This window comes from Enhydra lutris, unplaced genomic scaffold (genome assembly GCF_002288905.1).
Source record: "Enhydra lutris kenyoni isolate GAN:26980312 unplaced genomic scaffold, ASM228890v2 scaffoldscaffold14, whole genome shotgun sequence".
Taxonomy (NCBI): Eukaryota; Metazoa; Chordata; class Mammalia; order Carnivora; family Mustelidae; genus Enhydra; species Enhydra lutris.
The window spans coordinates 20233595-20252711 of record NW_019154098.1 but is presented as its reverse complement, the minus strand read 5'-3'; the positions used below and the strand labels follow the sequence as shown (position 1 = coordinate 20252711).

Genomic DNA, 19117 nt, shown 5'->3' with positions numbered 1-19117 from the left:
CCGCTTTTCTCCATGCTAATCCATCAGCCTGTAAATAAATCATGTTTGTCCCACGGCTTTCATCCATCTCTCCCGGATATTCTGTTTATCCCTCCCTGGCTAGAGGCAGCACAAAGTGGCCGTTGGGAAGTCAGACTCTGAAGTGAGACCATCAGGTGCAAATTTAATTTTCTTTGCTTATTAGCTGTGTGGCAAGTCACTTAATCTCTTTGAGGTTCTCTCTGCTGTTAAAAAAAAAAAAAAGCGTAGACGGTAATAACAAGTCTCGGTGAGGTCGTTGCAAACATGTATGGAATGTGCTTTGATCAGCTCCTGGACCCTTGTAAGCCTCACCGAAAAATTAGCTGTTGCCCCTATAGAGAGTGGGATAGGCAGAGGCCGGGATCTTTGTGCTACTTTCGAACGTAGGTCTCTAATCCTAGAAATACGCAATGGGCAGGTGGTGGACATTCATTCATTTCTGTGGCATAGATGCATGAATGCCCATGCAGTGGACCTCTGTGACGAAGCGGAAGTGCCTGGTTTCAGCAAGTGTTGAGAACTTTCGTTTGTACTTTGGTTGAAGCCGTAAGCCCACTGGTGGATGGAAGAAGGGAGCCTGCCAAGTGGCACGAGAGCTCTAGCTCTAGCTTGTCCAGGGTTGTTTCACACCCCTCCACCATTGACCTGTATTATCTCTAGATCTGAGTGTAGAATCATTTCCTGGGACCTCTGGGCTGGGACAGTGTGGCAACCCCCTCCCGACCTGCAGGTATGTGGATGGCCCTTTGATACATTTAGAGCCTCCACTTTGTTCTGAGCTCTGGGATTGGCTGAATGATTTGCGTTGCCATTAAAATTCCTGGAAGTAATTGCCAAATTTTCTTTCCAGGCTCAGGCTGCATGAAGAAAAGGTGATTAAAGATAGGCGACATCATCTCAAAACCTACCCAAACTGCTTTGTCGCAAAAGAACTGATCGACTGGCTGATTGAGCACAAAGAGGCTTCCGACAGAGAGACCGCAATCAAGCTCATGCAGAAGTTAGCTGACCGGGGCATCATTCATCATGGTGAGTGAGGTGCCCACCGATAGTCACGGTAACTTGGGAGGAAACCAAGGACCGCGTCTTCCATTCCCGATAGGAACCCTCCCATTGAACAAATAAAACCCTGGGTCTCCTGTGCATCTGTCTCCAGTGACATTCCTCTCCTTTCTCCAAGAGGCATTGGGGTTTATTCCCATTTGCTTCTAAATACATTTCCCTTTCTGTATAGGCATCTCTTAGCAAGGTATCGTATTGCTTTTGGTGCTTTAAATCATTACATAAATGCATGTTTGTTCTTTCACAACTTGATCAGCCCTGTAAGATTCACGCATGCTGATGGCGTAACTCTCGTTTGCTGTGTATACCATATATAATTACGTTTGCCATTATCGTTAGCTATGCCAGATACAATGGGTACGCTTACCCATTCTCCTGCTGATGACCATTTAAGAGGTTTCTGAGTTTTTTTGTTACTTCAGTGGTTCCGCTAACACTTCTCCTGGAATTCTCTAACCCTGACCAAGACCTCCCACGTGCTGTTGTTTTGGCTGGAATGCCCTCTCTCTTCGCTTTAGCCCAATTTCTCGCCATACTTCAGGTCTCTGCCTACATGCAAGCTCTTCAGAAAAGTGTCCATTCCCTGCAACTAGGTTACTGGGGTTACTGGTTATTCCTTCTTTGCTCTCCCACTGTGATATCCCCTTCTTTCGTTGCCCCCTCGCACCGTATGTTAATTCCAAGTTGACATTTCTCATTATCTCACTAGACATCACATCCTTTGAGGCTGATGCCTGCCCCAGTATTTCAAGAATAATTTGTGGCATGACTGATGCATAAGAATGGTGTGACCATTCTACTAGATAATGATGGTGATGATGAGGATGGTGATGATAGCTAATATTACTGTGCTAAACACGTGTACAAAATTGTAGAATGGTGTGCTTCAGAACTTAGGTAGTAAAACAAGTCTTTTTTTTTTTTCATTTTTATTTTTTATTTTATTTTTTAAAATTTTTTATTTTTTATTAACATATAATGTATTATTAGCCCCAGGGCTACAGGTCTGTGAATCGCCAGGTTTACACACTTCACAGCACTCACCATAGCACACACCCTCCCCAATGTCCATAACCCCACCACCCTCTCCCTATCCCCTTCTCCCAGCAAACCTCAGTTTGTTTTGTGAGATTAAGAGTCTCTTATGGTAAAACAAGTCTTAATTAACCTTTCACATCATTTGAGGAATTGAATAAGATTTTTGTTTTCTTATTTGCCTCTCTGTGTACATTGTGTTTCAGTGTGTGATGAGCACAAGGAATTCAAGGACGTCAAACTCTTCTACCGCTTTAGAAAGGATGACGGCACCTTCCCGCTGGACAACGAAGTGAAGGCCTTCATGAGGGGACAGAGGCTGTATGAGAAGTATGTCGCACATGAAATCCCCCACTGTGATCTTAACTTGTGGAGAGAGACAGGGCTATTTCCGTCTTTTTATCATTCTGCCTTCAGCCTGGCTCTTCCCTGTGGGACAGTTACATAACTGTTCCTTTTAATACGGGAAAACTCGATCACTCATTTTCTTTTCTCTTTGCCAGAAATCAAGTCGATTTTGTAAGATTCTTAATAAAGAATTTATTTAAATAGAAAATGCTTTATTTAAATAGAAAATACTTAAATATTTATTTTTTATCTTTGAGTCGATTTAGCAAAAGTCCAGAAATAAAAAAAGGTTGGAGCTCGATGTTTGCCCTCAGTAAGTAAGGCAGTTGCCTATTTTCTCTTTTTGAGGACTGTTGTATAACTCAGAGGTTTAGTCTTGTGAGTGGCTGGAGAAGCAGTGTCAAGTACAGGGGAAGTTCAGGTTCAGGTCAAGAGATGAGTAGTGAGAGATCTTCAGATAGCAGGATGGTCTAAGAGGAACCATCACTCAGCTCTTTGAAGATGCCTTGTCATCCAGGAGTGTTCCATTGCTGGGTCTCAGATCTCCCCACTGGTCTGTCTCTGAGCTGATCTCCTGTTCCTGTGGCCTCTTTCCCATCCCACCTCTTGTTTTTTGCCAAGGCAGCCACTAGAGAAAGGAGGGTGGGGGTGGGACGCTCCCTCCTTAACACTGGGTGCCTTTCAAATAGGTTGAAAATAGGTCTTTATCACACAAAAGAGCCTACTGAGTGATGGGTGTGTTGGTGCATTGGGAGGTGGGTCTGGGGAGTCAGATTAAGTAACGTGATGGTGAAGAGCCAGATAAGTTTGATTCTAGCCCTGTCACCTCCCCTCTGTCAACCTCAGTCCTCTTTTATGACTGAGGAGGGGTGATGGGACTACCTCCTAGGTGTTTAGTGCTGTTGTGGGAATTAAAAGAATAAATGTGTCAGGTACTTGAATATTTAGCTCAGTGACTGTGGTACGCTGTCAGACCCCAGAGATGATAGCCATTTCAGGTATTAGTCTGGTATTGTCCAACCACTTAATGCCACTTAATGCCCCCTACATGTTCCTTCTCCCATCACTTGCTTTCTAAAACTGAAGTGTAGAAAATCCCTCCTCTCCCAGACTCACATGAATTTGAAGGAAGGTGTCCATCAGCACCTCCATTTGTATATCTGAGTGCAGTGCTTGTTTTGTTGCTGTTTTCTTTCTTTTTATGTTTATTAATTCTTATTTAAATTCAATTGATTAACATATAATGTCTTACTAGTTTCAGAAGTAGAGGTCAGTGGTTCATTAGTCTTATATAACACCCAGTGCTCATTCCATCACGTGCCCTCCTTAAGGCCCATCCCCCAATTACCCCATCCCCCCACCCCATCTCCCCTCCAGCAATCCTCAGTTGGTTTCCTGTGATGAAGAGTCTTCCGTTGTTGGTGTTTTCTTTTTCTTTCTTAGCTCCTTCTGGAAAATTCTAGTAGGTGCTAGATGTTTAGATCACCAAGACAGTCCTTTCAAACTATAAGATTCTATGTTGTCAAAAATATACATGTCATTTCCATGGATCAATATTGCTGTCTTTTTTCTGTGTGCAGTTGGCCTTCCTATCATAAGTGTTCAGTGTCTCAATTTCCAAGTAAACTTATTCCTCCAAACTGCTTGTGAAATTAGTACTAGGAAAAGTAATTTAATCGGTACTTAACCTTGCATGAACTAGCTGCCTCCTCGCAGTCTTGGCCCTACACTTGGTTGCTGGAACACACTTGGAACAAACTTTGGGGCCTTTGGAATGATGGCTCAGTTTACCTACTTGAAAAGTTTTATTTAGCATTATATATTATATATATATATAATATAATTATATAATAATATAATATATTAATTTATTGATATAAATATATTAATTTATACAAACAATAACATTTATTAATATGAAATTTAATATAATTTTTAAATATTTATTTTATATATCATTTTTATTGTATTTCCCTGGATATCTTTTCTATGAATTCCAGCATGTACTATTATTTTGTAAGCTTTGTATACTTTCAAAATTATATGAAGAAGAAAATAGTTTTGTTCACAGCTCTTTTTAAGAAATTTATTTATTTTAGTATGGAAGGTTTTTTCCCTTTTTTTGCCAGAAAACTCGCTTAGGATATCTCTAACATTTGTGAAAGAAGTCCTTGCAAAATATATGTTCCTTTTATTTTTTTTTCCTTTTAAGATAATAACAATAACATCAGTTGGTTAATAACTATGTATCAGGCATCCTGCCTGACTAGTCCATTTGTTTGGTCATCATAACAAACCCTGATTTGGATCAACTGTACCCATTTTATGGATGAGGAAAATGTGGCAGGGAGCAATTCAATCTCTTACCCAAGGTCAGTTCACTAATAAAAACATCTGGGATTTGAACCCAGAAGCCCAAAGCCCAAACTTACTGCTACTAGGCTATTGATAAATCTTAGAATGTTTATTATTAGGAAAGATTTATCATTATTTATTATTTATGGAGATTAAACTTATGAAATTAATGTTTTCTTCAAAACGTAGTTTATCTTAAAATGTAACATGGGGATTGTAAATATCCAGATATGGAATTTTCTGTAAAATTCACAGAAATTTAAAAATATGAGAATACTCCAAGTAGACATTGGAGGTGAATAAAGTGATTTTTCTTCATGATGAACCTACCTATAGATTTAGGGACTAAAGAACATAAGGAGTATAATTATTGGTACCTTAACAACAAAAAAAAGAGATAAATCTATATGGTATTTTATAAAATGTGATGAAAACAGTATCTTTTATTTATAAATTAAGTTCCACAAAGCATTTCCACTAGATTATTTTACCTGAATTCTCTCAATAGACTAATGATAGAATGGTAAATAATGATAGAAATAATAGCATAGTCGTTCACGGTATAAAATATAATATAAAATACATGGGACGTTACATTACTACCCTGTTTCTCAGAAGGAGCATCTGGGACCTGAGGCAATCAGATCATTTCTGTGTGTTGGTGATACAGCGTGAGAGGGTAACAGGTGTGTGGGCTCCCCACACCCTCCCCACAGCTCTCGGGGGCTGACTATATTGTCAATATTTCCTTTTTGCTCTCCTCTTGCTTGTTTGTTCCGTGTTATTAATAGAACTTCGTGAAACCAGGTGGTTTCTGCTGGGGTTTTGCTGAGCCGGGCTGACTTGGGAGCACTCGGCTTTCTAACCTGTAGAGGTGTTTCTCAGTCTGCTGGGTTGTAGGGCAAAGCTGTGCTTCGAACCTAAATTCAGTGACTCTGCTACCTCTTAGGATCCACGTGGCTCCTGTGAATGTAACTCACAGGTACTCAAACAAATTCTGGTTAAGGGGTGAAAACGGGCCCTTTCAGGGTATCCCACCAATAGAAAGGTTAGGGGAGAGCTGGTGACATGAGTCCTCTGCAGAGTGAGTGACAGTGGATGTGGTTTTCAGAGTCACGCAGCCCTCTGTGTGGGGGCTCACACATTAGTCTGTGTGAGTCCAATCCCAGTCTCGCAACTGGCTTGCTCCATGACCTTGAGCCGACAGCGGAACCTCACTGATCTGTAGTCATAAATGGAAGTAAGACGGGGGTCTCACCTGGAAAAGCTGTGGGGAGGACTTTACAGCCTGTACATTGCTAAGCACAGCGCTTGGCATGGGGTGAGCACCCAAGAAAAGTTAGCTGCTGATACTAGAGTAGTAAATCATAATGTAAATAAATGATACCCATTATTATTTAACCCAGAACAGAAGTTAAGAGTCCAGGAACCAGGCTACCTGGGTGTGAATCCTGGCTCCGTGCCTAATTATCAAGGACCTTCACCAAACTGTGCCTGTAATTGCCTTCCTAGTAAATGGATATATGGCCAGTATCCACCTTTCAGACTCCTTGTGGGGCTTAAATGAACTACATGATGTATAAGGCACACAGGACAGGGCCTGCCTCAGAGTAGGAGCGTATCCCGTCGCTCCTCTCCTGCAGCTGGAAGCAAGTGTGAGAAAGAGGATGTGTGCCCCTGGATCGATGCCCAGACTTTGTCATTTTGCATAATTCATCTGAGCACATTCAAGGCACAATGCACTTTCATCAACAAGCTTTCATCAGACCTTCACTGCGCCTGAAGGTGCCTAGAAGAAGGCCTGCCATCTCTCCAGGAGGGGCTTCCCGTTTCCCACTTAATTTTGCATGGGCTCACATACCCCAGACACACAACGCATGACTGTAACACATTCTCCTGAAGAGTACAATTTGTACTTTTCTTTTTTCTTTTTAAATTTTACTTATTTATTCATGAGAGAGAGAGAGAGCAGAGAGTGATAGAGAGGCAAAGGGAGAAGCAGGCTCTCCGCCGAGCAGGGAGCCCGATGCGGGACTCGATCCCAGGACCCCGGGATCATGACCAGAGCCGAAGGCAAACACTTAACTGACTGAGCCACCCAGGTGCCCCAATTTGTACTTTTCAAATGAGACCAGCATGAACAGGATAAATATCTGTAACTTAGAAGAGCAATGTTGAATTTGTGCCGCTGCCGTCCTGTGGTAGAAGATACTTCGAGCGCATGTTCCAAACTATTAAATTTGATTATCATTCAGCAGTCAGCAAAAGAGATCACTTTAAAATGAGTTGAGCTCAGGATGATCCGTTCTATATACTGATAAAGAGAGGTAGCTATAAAAGAGAAAATGAGTTGACCGTACGAATTTGGACTTCCCTTACTAAAACTAGTAGTTGAAATGGACATCTGAAACTAACCTTGATTTCGTTGTGAGACCTGGAGGAGACTTCTCTGTTCTAGTTTAACCTCAGTCTTCACAGGGAGGTAGCTCTCTTCTAGGTCTGGTTCATATGGACATTAGTTTAATTTTTCACCTAAAGAGCCTTTGGTTTTTCTCAGCAGCAAGAGTTTCCTCTCTCCAGCCACTGATAGTCTGATTAGTTTGCTTAGGAGTGTAAGCCTGACTGAAGAATTGCTTTAAACCACCGCACGCCATTAGAGTTCCCACTGCGTCCTTTATATTCTCTCCTCGAAGGGAAATATAAGACGGAAACTATATCCAAAGGGGAAAAGTCCTTTTGTGTGTTTTATCTTATCAGAGGTTTCTCTACCATGTGCCCTTGGGATCTTTTTCCTGTTCCCTCCCAGTGCCTGGCACAATAAATATTTGTTGAATGAACAAAGGACTCTGCACGCTCTGATTGCCTTGAGCTGCTGAGCCTGGTCCATAAAAGAGCTACAGAGAACTTGCTTTTAATGGCAAACAACAGTAACCAGAGTTTTACCTTCTCTTGCCTCCTTAGGGTTTACAAGGCATCTTAGGCATTAATGTGTGTGATCCCATGTACAACTCTGGGAGTAAAACCTGGGAGACACAATTCATCCCACTGCAGAGGTGGGGAACATGAACTGGAGAGAGGTTTAATGACTGATGTAGCCCTAAAGCATGGAGCTGCAGCAAATTTAATAAATACATAAAAATAAAGTCTTCAAGCTTTTGACCCTATCTTGTTCCATTTTTGGGATAGAAGTGCTTTTCGAACGGAGGTACGGAATTCTATGGATTGATTCAAATTTTGTGTTCAAAATGTGTTAATTATTTTGCATACCCTAATGAAAATACTTTCTAATAGGCTATGTACAGCACCGTCACAGTTTACTTGTGCTGCCCAGTTTAACAGTGATTCATAGAATCTTGGAATAAACTTTCCTGTCTTCTTGGTTTATTTGGAGAGTGTCCTAGGATTGCATCGTAAGTGGGTTAAAATTGTTCCCTTTTGCAATGGCTTGTCCGAGTGACAAGGGATGATTTTGATGCTGTGTAACCGATGTCAAGAACTGTTAAGAATCTTGAGATTTTACCCTACTTGCAAGCTAACAAGTTTGCCTGCCACCATTTCCAGGGTGCCGGCAGAAGACAGGAGACCCCTGGGCCAGAGACAAGGGACGGTTTGTTGCTCTCAGCAGTAGTAATAACCAGAGTATCATATTTTCTGGAACCAGTTCCCCAAGCCTCACTTCCCACAGAATAGCACAATGGAGGCCACCTGACGCCTGCCAGGGCTGGGTTACAGAAGAGGATCCCAAGCTTGAGGAACCTGAGTTTTTTGTAATAGTCATTACGCAAACTGCTCTTTAGCACAGAGCGAGACATTATCTTTCTTATACAGGATAGTAAGCCAATCTGCCCTTTTGCTTCAGAGACTGTCACTGTTTGCCTTCCAAGTCTGCTCACTATACAAGCATTCTTGAAAAGATAGTTTAGAACATATGCTGTCAGTGCTTCTACTTGCAAGATATAAAGAGATATGTAAGATCCTTGGAGAATTATCTCTGGGCAACTAAAACAAAATGCACAAATTAATTGGATTTTGTGCTGATTATTGAGGGAGCAACGAATATCCTCACCAGTATCCTTACTTCTGTATTTTGTATGTTAATCAAAACTCCCTTACAGGTTTCATTGCTTAACTTTTATAAGTAAATGTTGTGTTATAAGCATGAGATTTTTAAAAATGGGGTTTTCTGTAAAATTTTATTTGAGAAAGGAGATTTGTTGTTTAAAAAGTTTTAAAACAGGGACAGCTTTAAAGGGCCATCATCCCCTCTCACAGGGTGTTTAACAATCATTTTAAGACAAAAATGTAAAAAAAAAAAAACAACAAGTAAGTAGTTTCATTATTGTGCAGCTCTAAGTAGAGTCACGAGAAACGTTTGACCTAGAACCACATCCTTGCTGGATGCTCCTAACCATCTCTTCTTTGTTTCTTTTCTTTAGAAAAAAAAAAAGGTTTCTTTGTGCAAAATTGTGTGTTTCACCTGATGAGTTATTAAAATGTTTAATAATTTGTCAGGGGGAGACCATATAAAACAAACTCACTGTTTCATCATTTTCAATATCAACACAAATATTATTTATTATTTATTATTTATTTTTTTAAAGATTCTATTTATTTATTTGTCAGATTGAGAGAGAGAGAGCAAAAAGCAGGGGGAGCATCAGGCAGACGAAGAAGCAGGCTCCCCGCTGAGCAAGGAGCCCGATGTGAGGCTCGATCCCAGGACCTGGGATCATGACCTGAGCCAAAGGTAGATACCCAACCAACTGAGCCACCCAGGCACCCCAACACAAATTTTATATTGCAGTTATTTTCAAATAATTTCTCGAAACACTGCCTTATACATTCTAAGTGTAGTTGAGAGTATGGAAGACAATGTAGAGCATGTTGAAATGAACCAGCCCTGGTTCGCCTAATTTTGTTGGTTTTCCTATTTTTAACAGCTGAAGCTTCAGCCTGCCAAGGAAGGGTGAAGTAGGAGCCAACCTCCTGGCTAGTTTGGTCCAGGTAGCTGAGCTCAGGCCAGTTCTCCAGGAATAGAACTAGCCAGTGTCTGCACATTTAGTGATGCCCAGAGACTGGGCAGTAGGGGTGGTGAAATGCATCTGGGAACACAGAGCCGTTAGAAACACAAAAAATGGTGTTACAGCTGCTTCACACTCATCAGGGTGGTGATCACCAAAACAAACAAACAAACAAACAAATGATAAATCCCAGTGTTGGTGAGGATGTGGAGAAACTGGAACCCTTGTGCATTGCTGGTGGGAATGGTGTAGCTACTGGGAAAATGGTGTGGGGAGGGAGTCCTCAAAAAATTAAACATATATATACCAGATGACCCAGCAAGTCCACTTCTGGGGGTATGTACCCAGAGGAATTGAAATCAGGGATTTGAACAGGTATCTGTACACCCATATTCACAGCAGCATTATTTATAATAAATAAAAGGTCAAAGAAGCCAATGTCCATTGATGGATGAATGGATGAACAAAATGTGGTATTTACATACAATGGAATGTTATTTAGCTTTATCTATTTATTATTTATTTATTTATTTTTGTTATTTAGCTTTAAAAAGGAAGAAAATTCTGACACTTGCTACATCATGGGTGACATTATGCTATGTCACAAATGGACAAATGTCATATGATTTCACTTTTGTGAGGTCCCTAGAGGACTCAACTTCATAATGACAAAGAGTAGGTTGTCAGAGCCTGGCATTGTGGGGTGGGTAATGGGGAGTTATTATTTAGCGGGTATAGAGTTTCAGTTTGGGGAGATGAAAAAGTTCTCGAGATGGATGGTGGTGATGATTGTAGATTCACGTGAAGCTACTTAATGCTACTGAACTATAACTTAAAAATAGCTAAATGGGAAGAATTTATGTTTATTGACCACAATTAAATAGATAAAATAAATTAAAAAATTTTAAATCACTTAAAAAACAAAGCTGGCCAGAGCTGGACGGAAAGCAGTCAGACAGCTTAGAGTACCAGCGAGCATGAGAAAGACAGCAAGGTGATGATCCCGTACTGTTAGGACTAGGTATTGACTGGAGGAATTGCCTCCCTCTAAACTAATGAGCTAAATACTGTTGTCCTCCGTTTGGCAAATAAGGAGATCCAGGCTAGAGAGGTGAACTGAGTTGCTTACCTTCACAGCCAGAAAGCGCGAGACCCCTTTCCAACCCTGGTTTTCAGCACCAGAGCCCATGTTCTGAACCACTTTTCAGTCTGCACATTCTGCTTCAAAAAGTTTCTGTAGCTTCAAGCCGGGGTGGTAGCAGAAATGAAGACCACTAGATGATAGTGAACCACAGGCAGCTTAGGAGACTTTTAAATGGATATAAAGACAGTCTTTGAGTCTAGTTTGGGAAATCGTATTCTCCTTACTGTCCCTTGGCGATGCCATCCCCCTGTAACATATGGCTGTAATAGTCCAGCTTTGTTAACCCGCAGAATGGGCACCGGTCCAGCTGTGCCCATGAAAAGCCATCAGCCTTAGCTTGTCATCTACAGAGTTCTAGCTCTAGGTGTTATTTAGAAATGATTTGAAGGTAAATGCATTGCTGCTTCACCAGTAGACCGGGTTCGGTGGCGGTGGAGGTGGACTGTGCTGGTTATTTCTGCCATGTTTCCCTGATCTCGTATGATTGCAGGGCTGTGGGCCAAGTCTCTGTAACATTCACTTTGCCAATCAGTTTCTGTTGCTCCTTGTCAACTTGGTAAAAGGAAAAAGCCATTTACGGTTTCTGGAATTGGGGAAGCCTGTGTTGGAGTTCTTGGCCTGCCTCTTATTGAAACATTCAACCTTTCCGACCCTGGTTTTTTTTTCATCTATAAAATTGAAAGAAAAATGTGTAATTCACAGATTTGTTGTGAGGACTGAGGTAAAGCTCAGCAGAGCCTCGTCTAATGCAGGAGACGTTGTATTTCTAATCCATAAGGGAAAATGCATATAGGCAAAAGTATCCTTGTGTTACCTAGACTATTAAAAAAAAACCATGTGCCTTTCTGCACTAGAGTCATTCAGCATGGTGAGACTCCCAGCCTGGATGTGGGACATTTTTTTCATCCTCCAGATCCATTCTCTTCAGGTCGCAGCCCTCTGTGTGCCCCAGAGGCTGACCTACATGGACAGAGGTCATCACCACGCTCCATGGCCATTGCCTCAGTCCGTGGGAGGCATGAGCAGGAAGTAAGTGGGAGGGAGGACAGTGAGGTCAGGGTGATAATTCTCTGTTCCCTCCCCACTATTGAAGGCCTCAGCTCCTGTCAGCCAGCCCTCTCCTTCCCCACATCTCTTTTATGCTTTGGAACCTTCCCTCCCTCCAGAATCGTTAGGCCTGGAGTTGTTAATGATCACTGCAGTCTGCTAGTCTGGGAGCTTTACTTGGTCATTGCCTTTAACCCTGCCCATAGCATCAGTAGCTCTTTCATCACGGACCAAATTTTAGTAGCTCATTTGCCCATCCATGTCGTTTCCTGCGGGGACCCCAATTGATAAGCCAGTGAGACCCATTTGGGCACTGATAGGAGTTATCTTGCACCTCCTTGAGTGGACAGGCAGACAGAATTACCCACACTCCGTCTGTAGAAAATTCACTTGCTCTTTCTGTTTTTTCTGCGCATGTACCACACATGACGGGATGGTTGGAACTGGCACCGGATTCTGTCTGTCACCACTGTTATGCAAGTATGGAGTGTGGTTGGATTGAAGCAGATTATTTTGGCTCCCTTTCTGCTCCTGTTTCATCCTGGGTTCTAGCCCGGAACTACAGCAGCCATCTCCCCGATGTGATTGGGTCTCATTCTCTCCAGTTGGACCAGAAGCCCATTGAGGTCATAGATTTAGGTCATTCTTACTTAGGAAAGAAACCAGTGGTTAGCCCCTTTCTCTTTTTCCTAACCTGTGGCATGTTCAAATTTGAGTAAAACCAGGGTGAAGTATTTGATCATCTAAGATCTCTGTATTTGTATTTACTCATTGTAGGGTCTTAGTGGGTCTTAGTGTAGACATTCAAAGAATAAGAATAGTAAACATAGCCATCATTTACTGAGCACTCCCTGCTCTAGGCACCATCCTAAATATTTTTCACATATTACTTCACTTAATTCTTTCTACACCTCTAACTAAGAGGGAGAGATTTTCACCATGAATTTACAGGTAAGACAAGTGAATTTGAGACGGACCAAGAAACACGCTTTAAACCTCCAGTTCCTAAAGAGTGATCCCGTCAAACTTGCTCATAATGCTCACTCTTCTTTTTCCCACAATTGGCATTAAAAACTAAAATTGTAATTTGAGTGAACCTGTAGAAATGAAATATCCTCTCTAATATGCTTTGAGTACAATGACCCCTGCTTACATCTGGAAGAGATCAAGAACTGAGAGTCCTTTCTAGAGGAAATAGCTGATTTGTTTTTAAATGTTAAAGTTCTAGAATGAATGGATCAAGGGGGATGGGCATGAAGAGGCTACACCAGACATTCTGCCACATAGGGACAGGAGAACACACACAGAGTAGAAGAGCGGGCAGGACCTTCTGAGAGAACAGGCACATTTTGGAGCGAAGCAGAAGTGGATGTTTTAGGAGTGGCACCAGGGGAAGATGTGGCTGGGAGATTTTAAGGAAGGAGAGTGTTCTTATATTAGAGGCTTTGTATGGAAGCTCCCTGAGGTTGGTGGCTTTGGCTTTAAATATCAAAACGAATCCAAGAAGTATAGTTCCTATGCTGTTTATCTTGCTTTATTTGCTAAATGAAAACATCCCTACTTAATTACTGTCTCTTCACACAGAGCTGGGGAGTATAAGCAAAGACATTGTTCCATCTAATGAAAAAAAGCACCAAAGTGACAGAAAACATTTATTAATTTCAGAACCTCTAACAAGAGTCTTTCAGACCAGAATGAAAGGCAAGCTGGATTTTTAACTTTATCAAATTTAAATTTGTAGTTAAAGTTTAAAGTTGAACTACAAATTTAAATTTTTTGAACTGTAATATATGTAAAGTACACATATCCTAAGTGTACAGCTTAATAAATTTTCACAAATTTAACCCACCTATGAAACCACTTTTCTCCAAATAGTATTTTTTTTAAATTTCCCTCTGTAGTCTACCATAATTTAATATTCTAAACAAAATTGACATTAGCATCAGTGTTAACATTCATTAGAATATAAACTATATTTTTAAGTAATTAAACTTCTTTGGCTTTTATATGTTTCATCTGTTACCTGAATGCCACTTCCTCTCCCCCAGATGCCTGGAATTAATTGGTTCTTCTGGTTAGTTTGAACTGTTGGACAACCTGACAAGGACAGACAGGGTTGACGAGGGTTGACTCTCTGGGGTATGTGTATGTGCCTGTGTGTAACATTTGCTCACTGCTACTTTGTGCCCGGTGATATGCCTGACTCTCTTATAGATTAGCTATAATTTTTACAACGCCATTGAAGTAAGCATTATTATCTTTATTATATCCAAGAGGAAATCCAGGATCATAGAGCCCAACCACAGCTTGGAAATCACAGAGATTCAAACCCAGGACTGCTTCTCATTTCCTCTCTCTGGAGCCATTTGTGCTGATAGGCAAGAGCAGAGGAGAAGGGAATCAACCATCACTCCTAGATTCCTTGCTTTCCTTTTGTTATCTGTATACTTCTGACTCTGTTATGGCATTTATCTGTCTTGCCCATGGGTTTTTAATGTTTGCTTTTCCACTGGAGTGTGAGCAATTTAAGGTCAAGGACCATGTCTTTTCATTTCTGCATCTCCTGGGACATAGAAGATGCTCAATAAATATTTATTGAATTGATGAATGAGTATTATTTTTAACAACTTTACTAAGATTAATTCCCATGTTATGTAATTGACCCAATGAAGTATACTTCTTAATGGTTATTAGTATATTCATAGATATGTGCAGTCATTACCAATTGCAATTGTAGAACATTTTCATCACCTCAGAAAGAAACTCTGTTAACTCTTACCTATCACTTCCCTATTCTTTCATCTGTCCCTAAGCAACCACTAATTCTGTCCCTCTAGCTTTTTCTGTTCTGATCATCTCATGTGAATGGAATGATACAATACATGGTCTTTGGTGACTGGCTTCTTTCATTTATTACGTTTTTCAAGGTTCATCCCTTTGTAGTTTATATCACTACTTCATTCCTTTTTGTAGCCAAATACTATTCCATTGTACAGATAGATAACATTTTCAGTTTCCTCAGTGGATGGGTGCTTGGGTGGTTCTAATTTTTGGCAATGATGAATAGTGCTGCTATGAACATTGGTGTTCACAAGTTTTTCTGTGGACGTATGTTTTCATTTCTCCTGGTTATACAGCGAAGAGTAGAATGACTGGATCATGTAGTGGTTTGAGGAACTGAGAGATTGTTTTCTGCAGTGGCTGCACCATTTTACATTTCCACCAATAGTGTATGAAGCATCCAATTTCCCCACATCCTTGCAAACAACTTGTTATAATCTGATTTTTTTATTCTAGCCAGCTAAGGGGTGTGAAGTGATAGCTCATTGTGGTTTTGGTTAGCAGTTCTTGATGACCAATGATGCCTAGCCTCTTTCTCTGTGCTTCTTGGCTATCTGTATATCTTCTCTGGCTTATTGAGATCATTAGTCCCCTTGGAAATTGGGTTATTTTTCTTTATTATTGAGCTTTAAGTGTTCTTTATGTATTCTGGATGCAAATGCATTGTCAGATATATGCTTTGCAAATATTTTCTCCTATTCTGTGAGCTGTCTTTTCACATTCTTACTGGTGCCTTTGAAGTATGAGAGTTATAAATGTTGATGTAGTCCCATTTATCTATTTTTTATTTTGTCACTGGTGCTTTTGGTGTCCTAAGAATCCTTTGCCCAATCCAAAGTCGTGAAAATTTGCCCGTATGTTTTCCTATAAAAATTTTATGGTTTGGGCACCTGGGTGGCTCAGTGGGTTAAAGCCTCTGCCTTCGGCTCAGGTCATGGTCTCAGGATCCTGGGATCGAGCCCCTTATCGAGTTCTCTCTGCTCAGCGGGGAGCCTGCTTCCTCCTCTCTCTCTGCCTGCCTCTCTACTTGTGATCTCTCTCTGTCAAATAAATAAATAAAATCTTAAAAAAAAATTTTATGGTTTTAACTCTTACACTTAGGTCTTTAATATAATTTGGGGTTTTTTTTTGTATAAGGTGTGAGGTAAGGGTCTAACTTCATTTTTTAACTTTTAAAATTTATTATTATTATTATTATTATTATTATTTTTGCATGTGGCTCTCTAATCATCTCAGCACAATTTGTTGGAAAAAAAAATTGCTTCCCATTGGGAGGCCTTGGAACCCTTGTTAAAAATCAGTTGACCACAGATGTGTCAACACAGTGATTTTAAATCTGTTTTAAGAGGAGTGGAGTTTATGATCGTACAACATAACATCTTGGTTGAAAAAAGAGACCAGAGTCTGTTTCTCTTCCTCTTTCACACCACTTCCACAAAAGTACAGTACAAAGTGGTCCTCCTGTCACCCAGCCCATGAACCTGTACAAAAGTAGCACCTACTTGTCATGTGTTTAGTTTTTTCATCACTTTCTTACCTCTTTAAAATACACTTATTGGGGCGCCTGGGTGGCTCAGTGGGTTAAAGCCTCTGCCTTCGGCTCAGGTCATGATCTCAGGGTCCTGGGATCGAGCCCCGCATCGAGCTCTCTGCTCACCAGGGAGCCTGCTTCCTCCTCTCTCTCTCTGCCTGCCTCTCTGCCTACTTGTGATCTCTGTTTGTCAAATGAATAAATAAAATCTTTAAAAATAATAATAATAAAATAAATAAATAAAATACACTTATTTTCCCTAGTGGGTATTGTCCTCAATTTGTCTTCATGGCTTCATCTTGCCTCTCCTAAGCTTCTTTCTTTGCCCGTTTCTTTCTTTGTTTTTGGCCTCAAATGCTTCTATTTCCTAATAATTATGGAAGCATTCAACATAAATAATGATTCCCTTAGGAGAAGCCTTTATAATATGTTTGAGAACCCAGCTTCCCTGGACAGTTGTTGGAAAAGGCCAACAGAGGTTGGAATTGTTTTGAAGATATTGTAGAAATGCTCGGCTTCTCCTCTTCATGTGTAATTTTACAGTCATGAAACCATAGCTGAATGTGGCCTTTTAGGGCAGCTGTGGCCTTTCAGTGGCACTTGGCTTCTGTCTAAAGCTGACTCAAGTTCTGAAAATGTTTACTACAACAACACTGAAAACCACAGGCAATGTGAAAATTACAGCTCCGGTTCCAAAATACCAGTCTCTTCAGAGCATAAAGCCAATACTAAGAAGTTCTAGTTTTTCTTCCAGCAGATTTAAAATAACAAGCAAGGAGGAAGGGATTTCACCTTTCAAAGACAAATCACCCTCTCTATTACTGTTGCTTGTGATATTCTGTTTTCCCTCTGTTGATTAACATTAACAAGTATTTATTTGAGCACTTCATGTATACGCCTTCCCTAGGCTCAGTTTCTGTTTGTTTTGTATGTTTGTTTTTTAAGAAATAAAAACATTTAAGGCATGGTGTCTATCTTTCAGAAGCTTCTAGCTTAGCTCAAGTGCATTAAAAATTGAATGGATATATAAACCATGGCACTGATTTTAAGTTCAAAACAGAGAGAGAGCTGTCTGGATTGTACTTTAGTTGGGATAGCCTCAAAGAGGAGTTAGTACTCAATCCAGCCCTTTAAAAGAGGCCAACTACATCATTTCGTACCTAGTGCAAATGAGAACCAGGTAATTTTTGCCCTTTCCTTCTGGCTAGTGCATTCTTTTCCGCACAGGACTGCTCATGAGGAATTAGGGCTAGACTTTAGCCCTCCTTTTTACCTGCAGCCAGGTTTCCTTGTACAGTGAACAACCTGTATCATTGTACAATGACCTCCCACCCCCCTTTTAAAGAATGCTTTGGATTTCTTCAAGAAAGAAAGGAGAGGAGATGTGAGGGAACAGCACGAGTAAGGAATGAAGACGAAAATGAGGATGTTCAATTCAGTGTATAATATGAAGACGAAAGCAGGAGTGAAAGTAGGTAAAAGATATTCGTTGGCAAAGGATTAAAATGCTGTTTTTTCTTTCTTTCCCTCACCCTTTCCAGTGTATACCATCTTTACTCGTATTAACTGAATAGTTTTCTGTTTACTAGTTCCAAGTCTAATATGAAAATTATGTCAGTTTATCAGTATAACATCTGTTCTATAGATAATAGCATAATACTTAAAAATACCCATACTCATGTAAGCATTTCTACCTAATTAATACCTTCTTTCTAATCACAGAAGTCAATGTTATACATTCAAGCTATATGTTGGGAGCATACGGGTAAATATATAATTTCTATTTGGGAGCTTCTTTATTGTATTGGGTATTAATATAAACATTTTGTCAGGAACAAGTGATGCAGTTAAGCATAAACAACCTTGGGGAGACTAGGTGGCTCAGTCAGTTGGGTTGAGCCATCTGACTCTTCATGCTGGCTCAGGACGTGATCTCAGGGTCGTGTGATCGAGCCCTGCATGGGGCTCTGCACTGAGCTTGGAGCCTGCTGAAGATTCTATCTCCCCCTCTCCCTCTGCCCATCCCTTGCCCCCTTATTTTATGTGTGCATGCTCTCCCTCTAAACACAAAACAACAACAACAAAAACCCCAACAAAACAAAACTTAATATGACTTCTTTATTGATAACATTTTTCCCCAGTTACAAAAACAGTACCTTCTCTCTGGGGAATAATTTGAGTAATAGAGTATTACATTAAGAAGGAAACAAAAGTCATTCACAAACTACCCCCAGGAGTAAGAAACTCTTTTAATATTTGGGTAAATGAATATTTAATTTTTAATGGTTCTCATATATATTAAGTTACATATTTTGCCTTTCAAAATAATTTATCATTATGTTAACATAGGATTTTTTAAAAAGCTAACTTTCTGAATCCTAAACCACCTTTTTGGCCACATAGCCCATGGGTCATTGTGACTCTCCCTAGCTTATGCCCTTGAGTACCATTTACCTATGTTCTCATGTTATATAGGGCCTTCTCAACTATTATGAATTTTTTTTTTCAGGGCACAAGGAGATCGCTATCATCTTATTTCTATTTCTGTACTGGCCCCTCAATGTAGCAGTTCCTTCTATTGTAATGCTGCCTTCCCCTGGTTAAAGTGGGTCTGGGAAATGTGACTCAGATATATATCCAGGAAAGGTTGACATCAACTCACATGCACAATCAAAGTCTGTTTCATACATGCTTATGGGAGGCGGGGATTGC

General features: G+C 40.4%; 1 protein-coding gene across 2 annotated transcripts in view; it reads left to right on the top strand.

Moving 5' to 3' along the window:
• Window positions 1-19117, top strand: part of LOC111146641 (DEP domain containing MTOR interacting protein) — a 128268-nt gene that overhangs the window by 42950 nt on the left and 66201 nt on the right. Inside the window, exons 2-3 of one of the 2 annotated variants that reach the window (XM_022502275.1) lie at window positions 872-1050; window positions 2325-2448. The exons of the other annotated variant lie outside the window; for it this stretch is intronic. Of the exons in view, the coding sequence (XP_022357983.1) occupies window positions 872-1050; window positions 2325-2448 (303 nt within the window). The remainder of the gene's footprint in view (window positions 1-871; window positions 1051-2324; window positions 2449-19117) is intronic. 2 annotated transcript variants of the gene reach the window in all.